Source organism: Ischnura elegans, chromosome 6 (assembly GCF_921293095.1).
Source record: "Ischnura elegans chromosome 6, ioIscEleg1.1, whole genome shotgun sequence".
In the NCBI taxonomy this organism is placed as follows: Eukaryota; Metazoa; Arthropoda; class Insecta; order Odonata; family Coenagrionidae; genus Ischnura; species Ischnura elegans.
In genome coordinates, this window is record NC_060251.1 from 31,867,864 (window position 1) to 31,879,352 (window position 11,489).

At 37.7% G+C, this 11,489-nt stretch overlaps 1 protein-coding gene across 1 annotated transcript in view; it reads right to left on the minus strand.

The window, feature by feature from the left end:
* LOC124161326 (beta-1,4-N-acetylgalactosaminyltransferase bre-4-like) overlaps positions 1 to 9,745 on the minus strand; it is a gene marked incomplete at its 5' end in the record, with an annotated part of 177,366 nt that extends 167,621 nt beyond the window's left edge. Inside the window, one exon of the mRNA XM_046537639.1 lies at positions 9,686 to 9,745. Coding sequence (XP_046393595.1) covers positions 9,686 to 9,745 — 60 coding nt within the window. The remainder of the gene's footprint in view (positions 1 to 9,685) is intronic.
* Between the last annotated feature and the right edge of the window lie 1,744 nt (positions 9,746 to 11,489).

The window sequence follows — 11,489 nt, forward strand, 5'->3', positions numbered from 1 at the left end:
ACGAGAGATAATGAAAAAGATTATTTTAAGGTCACATAAGTGTTTAGAATTTACTGAAGACACCTCGGATATCCAAAAAAATCGTAGAAGTAAAAGGTTGACCAGGGTATGAATCCAGTCTCCATATCCGGAATATGATTGAAATCTACACTCCAGTAGCATACTCCGGGGTCCTCTGCCCTCTCTTACCCTAATGAATATTATCAGATCAGACGTAAATCACAGAATAAGTGAGAATTTTCTTTATCAAATACTGTACGCAATGACTGATCCATGGGGCCTCGATCCTAGTTATAAAGACGAAATTAGGCATAAACAAATTATTTGTGGCTCCAATAACTCCTCGTCGCTCGATCTATATTTAAATGTCCACTGTGTTAATCGGATTTGACGTCATGCCAGAGTTTCCTCGGAGCATGTAATTAAAAAATGGTTTTCTCTCCATTCCTCCTTTACTACAATTCCCTTGCGGTTCAAGTGGCCAAGGCTATCGGTCACCTCATTTAAATACCAGTACAGGGCAAAAGCAGTGCATGTTTAATGAACATATGGAAGTTGAGTGAAAATTGAACATCCAATGAATATTGTTCATTAGGAAAAAAATCGGGAAGGAATGCAGATCAATAGCAAGCACCTAGATTCTGGACGCATAAATAAATTTGCATAAATACATTTCATAAATGCACTCCATTCTTCTAACCTATAGATTTCTCACTTATTCCTTACATCAGAGGATAAGTTTCGCAAAATTTAATTACATAACCGTTGATTATCACTTCCCTTTTCGCCAAATGTTTCTCTCGTCAGACAAACGACACGTAGCTCCGGTGTGCCCACGAATGAGGAGATGGGAAAATAGCGAGAATGTTTTTTCTCAAGGAAGGGAGAGCGAGGATGGAAGGAATCTATCTCACGCCATCGCGCGCAGAAAGAAGTCATGATGACATTATGCTCCCAATTCACGTGGAGGGAATGCCTTGAACTCGTTGTAATCGTGACTAAATAACCATTTTACACGATAGATAATATTGTACTACGTAACTGAAAAGCTAGTGTATATCAGAAAACAGCCCTTTGGACAACCATATCGTATTATGAGAATAAATTTAAGCCAAGAATATTGATTCTGCTCAATAGTTGACCTCATATTAAAATGTTTTCGAGATATTAAACATGAAAACTATTAATTTTGACTACTAAAACCCGATATTTATACCCGAACTTGTAAAAGTCGTACAATAATTTTCTCATGGGCCACAAGGCCCACGAAATAAACGAATTTATTATTATAATAATTATATTACACTGTAGTAGTGCTTTCGGCTCATCGAGCGGGTAATTTTACTCTTCTGTAACTTTTATTGTCTGAATTTTTGGCGAAACTCAGAACACACAAATGACTCAGATTACGATCTAAAAGATACATTTAAGCCTCATATCAAAAGGAGGTTAAGATTTTATTGTGAAATTGGCACACATATTTTTGAAAATATACACGTAATAACATTTGTGTCGAAAAAACTGAAGTAAACCGAAGATTTAACCGAAAAAACCAGAGTATATTCCTCAAGTGAGACATGTTCTTGGATATTTGTTGGCGCTGACCTTAATATCTCATGACCGATTAACCGAAATATAATTTATTTTGACATATTCGAGTTTATTTTTAGAGCGGACATAAATCTATAATAGCTTTACTACGTTTATTCTAATTCTGATCGCTCTTTCAGTTTATTTTCCCTCTAATGAGACAAAGGACATTATACGCCTCGTCCGACCTCGGATGTGGAGATCGGCAAGGAGAAGTTTTTATTTTTCGCACACGGAAGTGCTGAAAGTGAAGGAATCTGTCGCACACCTCCGCAGAAGGAAGCCGTGATGACATTACACTTCCCATTCACGTGAGGGAGATTCCATGAATGTGCCAGCGTGGGCGGGAAGACAGCGTTGAGGACGTGACTGAAGCAAGGGAGTAAGGGAAAGTGGCAAATGGGGGAAGCCATAGTGTGAGGGAGAATGGTATTCACATTGGGAACCAGAAATTTCCCTTTTCCAACCGTCCAAACTCCATTCCACCCCAGCGCACTAAGCCCGAAAAAATTAGGAGCTACTCTTCCCCATTATCATACGGAGAGTGAATGGATTGGAAGGTACCTCAGCGAAAGCCTCTTGGAGTGGTTTCAGTCCGAATCTTTGGGACTCGCTAGGGAATATCACGTAATGATCATACATACTACAAGGGTTCTAAATTTGAATTTGATACGTAAAATTCTGCGGCAGAGAAAGTTTCTGCAAATTGCTGAAGGGGTAAAAATCATTTCAATTTTTCTGCTTCTTGACTAGAATTGCTAAAGGATGCTTTTTTTTTAATCCTTGATTGCTTCCAACTTGAAATCAGACTGAACCTAAATAGGCTTATAGTTCTTTGAATGAAACCAGTTAACATTATACGAAAAATTGGTGGCTGTAATATCCAAGAAATACTTCGAGACAAACATTTCTTGATTTTATTAGCAGAGCAAAGTTTCAATCTCTATAATATATTATTAACGCCTGCACATATTAGGTATTCAATAACAAACGGGTAAAGAGTACCTGTAGTCTAAAGCTACGGTAGTCCAGCTGTTTCAAATACTACAAGTATTCTGGGATGGATTCTAGGTTGTTCCACAAGATATTATGGGAACCTTAATTGTTTAATTTCATCACAAGAAGCGATATAAAACTTTGGAGATGCTTAAATAGTTCAGTTAAAATATTTTCGATTTTAAAATACTAATTAGTTTTATGAGAATTTTAGTACTAGTTTCAAAGAATAAAAAAATAAAAAGAATAAACGGCTGTAGCTAATCGGTCAAAACATGTAACTTAGCGAATAAAATATGATAGCTGATCACGAGAGTTCAGAAAAGAATATAAAAATGAATGTAGTTTTTGATTGTAATAAAATTTTAAGCGAGAGACCAGCTGCTGTAAGATAAAGTTCTATTTGCTTATGTACCAAGAACCATCGTCATTTTCTCTTTCAAATATATAGAAATATAAAATATGCTTACCCCATCTCCTATCTCCCTTTCCTTGGGAATAGGAATACCAATGAGGGAATCGGACGCCGACTTCCACGTATTTCCGTCTCATTTTTACCCTTTTTTCATTCGATGAGAAAGGAGGTGCGCGGAATGGAACTACGACGATTGTGAAAATGGTTGTTGTTTTAAGAATTTTCTGCTATCCCATTATAATGAGGGTATCCCGGAATTTTTTAAGTCCTATAATATATGTTTTAGGCAACAAAATCGAAAGCATAAGCCTTAATGCCAAAGAAAAGTTAAAAAATAAAGCCTCACCCATATTGTAACAAATGGAGAGGTTTAAAACATAATGTTTACTTTTCGTAAGTTGAGTTTTCACTGCATTATAGATGTGTAGTTATAATATATTATTCCATTTATTAAAACTACTAATTTAAGAGGAGTAGATTCGAATGAAAGCGTGCGTTAATTAAAGAGAAAGCAAGGATAAGCAAGACGTTGGAAGGAGGAGGACGCCTGAGGAAGCACACGAATGGTAATGCACTATTGATGGCGTTGAGTGTAAGGAGGTTCAATCTAAAGTTTGAAATCACACACTTATAGTGGGAGCAATACATACTTAGGGAGAAATGCACGATAATGAAGAAAGGGAAAACGCTGAGTAAGAGAAAGGAAGAAGAAATTTGGGAGATAACGGTATTTTTAAAATACGTCTGGAGAGAAAGCAGGTATGAGGAACGATTATGAAAAATTGACGCACTGCAATGAACTAGCTATCGGTGTATGAAACAGATTATGAAGACAGCCTAAAGTAGAGAAAGCAAAAGAGCATTAGGAGAAGATAGTTTTGTTTAAAGACATTTTTAAGAAGAGATTGGAGCGAGGAAGAAAAATTTGATGGCAGTGAAAGAGATAGTTATCTATTTATGAACCAGATTAAGGAAACTTACAGTTATCCCTATTTAGTTGAGGGGTTAGCCAAATAAACAAGGGGATACCCTAGGGCATTAGTGAAATAATCAACAGGATGAATGTTGAATGATAATGAGAGAAAGTGAAATGGATACCTATTTGACGCCAGTAGTGAAAGGCATACTCCTACGATGTGTTAGATTAAGGCGATGGCTGACTGTTCATTACCGAAATAACTAATGGGAGGAATATTAAATGGTTATGATCCTCCCGGTCCCACCGCATGATGTCTAAATATCTGAAATTTGCCGGTGCCTTGCGTGGGTGGACCTCGAAGTTTCATTATCACGTGCGTTGAGAGAATGGAAGAGGGTTAATGGATATTGCACCGAGGAGTTTTTCAGAGTCTCCCCGCTCTTTTTACCATTCCTTTTTTTCCTCCACCCTCCCCGACTCCGGTTGCCCTCGCAACTCACGTCCGAAATAAAAAAAGGGAGAGGTCCTCTCTCACTCCCCCTATCTTTCCCCGCGGTGAAAGTGCTCCGACAAAAGTGCTTCGGAGGCCCCAATCCCGCGGGGGTCCCCGTCCTCAGCTCCAACTCTCTCACGCAGCGAGAAATGAAGGGGACACCCTATTGCCATGCTACACGATAATGCCCTTTATGAGCTGGTGGCTCGTACCCCATTAAAACTTTTTCCTTGTCAAAGTCTGTTGGTGCTAACCCAAAGGACCTGTTTGAACGCGATTGAATATTATATCTTATATATTGAATAATATAGATTATATTTGAGTACCATGGTATGGTATGGTATTCGGAGGAGGCGACCGACAGCTGAGGTCGTTTGCGCTATGAGGGAAGGGTAGGTGTGGAAGTGTGGAGAGAAACTCGGCGTTGGCATTAGCCTGCTCTTAGGTAAAGGCGCCAAGGGGACCACGGCTTAACGTTCCATCCGACGGACGGAGTGTTGCGCTTGAAATGCCTTCCACACAACATTCAAGCAGGGAACGGGCAGTCTCTGAAAATTCTCTGCCACTGCCGGGATTTGAACACGAGCCCGCTGGGAGGGAAGCCAACACTCTAGCCATCGCACCAACCCGATATACCACTTTAAGTATCAGTGGGCCGATTTGTGAACATATACGTACGTTAAAAAGAGTTTTCAATTCATAATTTAAAATTTAAAACGGGGTACTTTAAATATCAATCTGCTTCTTTATCACCGGTACATGAGGGGAATGGTTGAGTAGTACAAAATTATGAGCGCACAATAAGTGCAATCATTAATGGTGTAATTTACCATGCTACTCCTGCTTCGCAAACAGGAAATTAACACATAAATTGATTGCCTCTATATAAAGGTAATTTAAATAGTTATTAAAACAATAATTTATCACCTGGTGGTTCGAACTCCAATAAATATTTCTATACCGAATCCTTTAAGCTACATTAAATTAGCCGTACGAAAGAGCCTGTATCATTGTACCTGTATCAGATAGTAATGTCTGCTATTAAATTGATATCTAATGTATAGAAAATCAAAAATATGAATATGTTACGCCAGTGATTATTTTTTCATTTTGTGGGGTTCTTGTTACCAGAAACGTATAAAATCGCTTTCAGGCTTGATTTGGTGGAAGGTCGATGTATGCATGATGACAGAGCACAAATGGTAATTTCCACATTTTGTAATTCCAAAACTCAACAACCGATCATGGTTTCAAAACATTGTGTCAATTTTCAAGATAAAAAAATGGCACAATGTTTTGATCCACAATCCTTGAAAATGACCCAATGTGTTGAAACCATGATCGTTGGTTGGAGTTGGTTGAGTTGGAATTAAAAAGTGTGGAAATTACCATTTGTGTTCTTTCATCATGAGAATATAAACTAATATGCATAAGCGATAAAATGAGTGTATATCACCCTGTACTCATACGAACGTTTTAGAGGTAAAAACAGTGGCGAGCAAGTAACTTCAAGAAATAGGTTGAAGTGCTCTGGTAACCTAGGTTTAAGTACTTTTTATTAAATTAGGATATGCTAGGAATAATTATTCTGCTCTCAACATAAAGCATTTCAGCCATTATAGACCTCAAAAATGTTATAATGTATACCTACAGACATTTCTTCAGCAAGAAATGTGACTAAAGTCAATAATTATTGTAATATTATCCAAAAATAAAAAAAATATGAAAGTAGAAGCACCACTTTATATATACTACTATGCTACAGCCATTGAACAGAAAATTCAACATGGAAACACATGTTGCAAGGTTATATTAGTATAGACTATAAAATGTAAACAGATGGAATTTGAACGAATTTATACAGTACGCCGTTAGTTATATTTATAAATAAAACAAAACGGGAGAAATAAAATAGTTATAGATACACTCGTATGACATGGGATCTGAACTGCAAAAAGCAAGGAGACTTGCCGGTTCGAATGAGAGATTAAGGGAAAACTGTAGGGTAAAAAAATATATATATAGCATGCTAATCACGCAAGGTTCGTGAGTGTGGCCAAAAATCCATGCCATTTCTCTCGTGCAACGTTTAAGGTCGAGTAGGACAAACCATTTGTAAAACCATTACTGCTTCTACTTGCTCTTTCTATGTCACCCCTGGCTAGAATACCATTTACCTGTGTGCTTGCTATTTGAAACAATTGTCATATAACTGTTTATTAATGCTCCACTTCGTAAAACCGTTTGCTTAGAGGTTATCCACTTTAAATAGGGAAAATAATAACGACGGATCGTTTCATCGGACCGAATAATAAAATAGTGTATTTATATTATCTGCCTCTTGTAAATAAGAATCCGTGGCGATGCAGCCTGTGACATATTTTCCTTATTTGCGTTTCAGAAGGATTTCGATGGATGCCATTCCTAAACAGTCTAAATAGCGATGAATTCCATCGCTCGTATTCATTTTTAACCCATGGAATAGGATTGGGAATTTGAATTGTACCGAAAATCATGTATTCACACAATATCCATTCCCATACACCAGACTGACTCGCTTGAGTTTATTATAATGGATTTATATACGAAAATATTATTTGCTACTTGCCAGCTTAGAAAGTGCTCAGCTGAAATGGATAGAGTATTGCTAAGCCGTATTTACATTTTGATGAAATTTCTATCATAGTTAATTGTTAATACAGAACATTCAATTCAAATTATATGCTAATTTAAAGATATTTCACTGGTTGGATTTAAATTTCAATTAACTGGCCTGATTTTAGCCCCTATTGTTGACCATCATAGTAAATCAAGGCACTAGTTTGTGAGATTCAGTTTATTTCAATTCCCGTAAAATATTTCATAATTTCAATACAGGTCCAACAGTTCCAACATATATACACTATCATGTAGCGTTGCAGCTTCCTGAAAAAATTAAGTAGAAGCACCTTACTTTATTTTCTCTAATAAATAATTGAAGTCGCTTCTTTAGATTCTCTTTAAGTAGCTCAAAAATGCCAACGTATTTTCCTGAGATCATGAGCGTAATTTTCACATAAACGAGGATTATTTCCTGAAAATTATGGCAATCCGTACTTTGACTGCACTGACGAATAAATTTAAAAGTGTTTAGTCTACGCCCAGCTTTAGGGTATTAACTGATCTCTGGAAATTTTAAGCGTTAGAGCGACTAGGACCTGCTGCTACGGCAGATTGGCAGGCTCGCTGATTAGTCTCCTGGCGGGTGACTGACGGATCGCCCGGACACAATTAGCGAAGTGACCGCGTGGGAGGTCACTGTTGGCAAGGGAGCAGAGAGAAAGGTGGGTCGCAGAGGCAAAAAACTAGGGTTGAACGGTGATGGGTTAATGGAGGTTACATTTAAGCAGTTTCCTACAACGGCTGCTGAGCATAACTTTTTCACATTTTGTAGATAGGTCCAAAAAAGGGAAGAGTGAGTAACTAAAAGTTATTCAACAAAGTATTCAACCCGTTAATCTATCTTTACATGGAGTATTCAGCAGATTATCCCTCCAGTCTCCTTCGTTATTCTTTTAGAAGCTATCACCAAGCTAGCATGTCAAGTACTCCGATGTTTCTTCTTTTCTCCGTTTACTTCACATTCTCCTATCTCCTCTATATCCATATCTCGAACACATCCTTCATTTCTCGTCTTCTTTCTTTAGTGTACGTGTTGCCGCACCATGAACTACTACACAAGGGTTAGGTATATTTGTGACTTCAATGGATGAAATGAAAGATAAAACGGCAATGGTAGGTATATAAGGGGAAGAAAGTACACTTCTAAAGGAGATAAGGAGGAGGAAGATAACGTGGATGTATAGTGTGTACTAAGAGAAAAAGAATTCTAATCAGCTTGACAAAGAGAAGGATGTTGGGTAAGAGAGAGAATAGAAGGAAGAGTTTACGGATTAGGCAGATGAATAAAGAGTTATTGGTCTTAAGGTCGAAATGAGGCCGCAGAAAAAAAATTATGAAGGAGACTTCGGGCGGTCTAATTCGTGAAATATTCGTCTAAAATTGATCCGAAATAATTAATTTCAAGAATAATTGTATAGTGTTAAAAAAACATTTCACTTAATGGGATTTAAATTTTGAATGTAAATTAGGGTGACACGATCTCGTAGTTGATGTGATTACGCGCTGATTTTTTCCATATTACGGACTACGGAAGCCTATAGGCTTCAACTAGTTGGGAACCACTTCAGCCCTTTTACTTATTGTAAAGTTGTATAAAAATCCTAAGCTTGGTAACTAACCCTCTATTTCCCCTTATCTCCTGACATTGAAATTACGTTCCTCTAGTTCTTTATATCAAAAAACTTCTTGACCTGAAGTATTACGAAGTATTTCATAGTCTTCCTAGTGTTGAAAAATTCCCACTATGGAGGGAAAATTTATGTACCATTTCTTGAAATTTTCTCCATTTAGTTTTTCTTCAAAATTTCATTTTTTTAATAAATCCTGTTCATAAAAGTTCTCTATCCCAATACTTGGAATTCCTCTCATTCCTCTAACAGCTGAGTTCCACGGCAACATAAGTTTTGGGAGTCTTTCACTTTCCATTGCACGTTGCACGTGTACGCACCTCTCCAATTGCTGTGCTCTTATGTACTCTACTATAGTGTCACTTACTATAAGTGGGTTCTATAGGATATACGATTACTGACTGACTGATTCATACAAATGTTTGGGGTGAATTCGGGTTTGAAATGAGAGAGATACGATGAAAAGTCATGGAATCCACCTCTTTAAAATTGTCTGAAACCCTAGAAACAACTGTCGAAACACTAAATCTACCTAATACAGTGTTGCCAGCCATCTCAATTCCTCTATTTTTGGGGAAAACATGGGGTTAAAAAAATAGATTTTTCAAAAATGTCCATTTTCGAATCTGGACCACGTGATACATCGAAAAATAATTTTTAGACTGATTGGAGTACTTTAAATTTGGGCAAAATCGTGAAATTTCACTATTTCGTGAATAATTTTTATGCCAGCAACGGATGGAGATGCGGTTCTACGTCATAGTTTAAAAATATTATAAGAACTAGTAGAGGGAGCAGAAAAGGCCACAGACCTTTTCTGGGGGATCCTTGGGTGACAGAGCCCACCCGCGAGCGAAAGCGAGTAGGTACCAATCATAAGTTGGCTATTCCATGGATCATTGTATGAAGACCATGCTATGCAAAAACCGACTTTCTAACCTTCGCAAGATGGAAATGGCTTGCAGTGGAGACCATGTACTGACCTGTGGGGCTGTGCCGGCCCTCCTCGCTAGTCCAGGCCCCGGGTGTCGCCCTATCCGCCCCCGGCCCACCCCCACGCCTACCATCACGTCCCCGCCAGCATCGCCGCCCCCACTGCCTCCAATCCCCAGCTGCCTTCCCGGGCGACGCTGCACCATGGCAACCTGTGAAAAACAGAGATAAAGAGGAGGATGTTAGGAGACACGAATAGGAGCATATAGTTATGATGATGAGCACATAATTCGTGAACTCATGAAATCGTTTAAGGCTTGACTTGGTGGAAATGCGATACGTTCACAATGAAATACAGACCACAAATAACAATTTCCACACTTAAATATAAAATGCCACTACCAACCACGGTTTCGAAATTCTGTGCCATTTTCAAGGTCATAAAACAAGCTGTCCCTCATTTATATGGGAGGAAACATTTTAGGTGAACAAATTAATGTACGCCGATGATCTAAACCACAAAAACGAAGTGGGTGTGGGTGAATAACGTGGTGTGAAATAAACTCTTTGTGAAAGAAGTACGTTGAAAAATTTGTACCTCAAAATTATTCATCTAATTTAAATTTGGGAAACGTGCTACACTGGTGGAATGAACCTGATGGAAGGGTTCCAGGGTCAAAGGTTTCAAACCCATGAGAAGCGTTAGGACACCCCAAAAGAAAAATCAACTCAGTTTGAGGTGGCCCGGAGAGAAGAAATCGCCCTCCTAACTACCAAGTAACCTAGTTAGGGGCGAGATTTACCTCCATCCATCTAAAACCTACCTTAATATTTATGCTGTGTAAATTAAAAGCTAAAAAATTTGGTAAATACATTGAAGCATGATAAATTTTTCAGGTTCATTCATTGTTTACTTCGTCGTGGCAGACGCTAATGTTAGACGTATTTTTATGAGCTTGGCGATTTCCGACCGGCAATTCATTGCTGATTCATGACTTTTTGGCCAAAAACAATACAGTAATTATACCCCGGCCTCCATATTTGCCAAATATGGCTCCGTGTGACATTTTCGTATATCCCAAATTTAGAGAACCGTAAAGGGCCGTGTTTTACAAGCATACATGACATCAAAATAAATCGCTGACAGAGCTAAAGGCTATCCAAAAGATCTAGTTTCAGAAGACTTCCAGGGATTTGAAGAGCTGGCCAAATGCATATATAATGGTGAATAAATTGAAGGCAACAACAAAAATGTGGACGAATTAATAAGCATTTAAAAAACTAAAATTACCTTTGTATGTGAAAATGCCTCGTATGATTTTATATATTTTTTTAATTTTATCATTATTTAAATATCTATCGAAAAAAAGAATCCAAGCCTTGTTGGTGCGCAAACATTTCTCATTTTAATTTACCTAAAACCTGCCTTCCTATTACCTTCATAGCATCTATCCTGCTATCTGTCAACCAACCTTTTGCAGTGGACAAAATAAAATTCGTGCCAACAATAATCCATGGAATTCCGTACTTGTCGTTCGCGGGATTTTGAATATATTAGAATATGTAGATGCCATAGGAATTGCAGAGTTAATGCATTAATTAAGGATAATTTTTTGTAAACGACTCATTGGAATTGGAATAATGCAACCCGGGTAGAAGGAATTTGCTCTCATTAAATACTAAAATATTTTGTTGTTTCTGCGTAAATTAATTTTAGTACTAAAATGATGCTCTATTTTTTTTTAACCGAATGAGAGCAAATGAATTGATAATAATTCTTCAAAATTCGAATGGCATATATGTTTGGTTAGCACTGAATTCCAATAGCCCCATAATATGCCCCTCGAAAGTTGC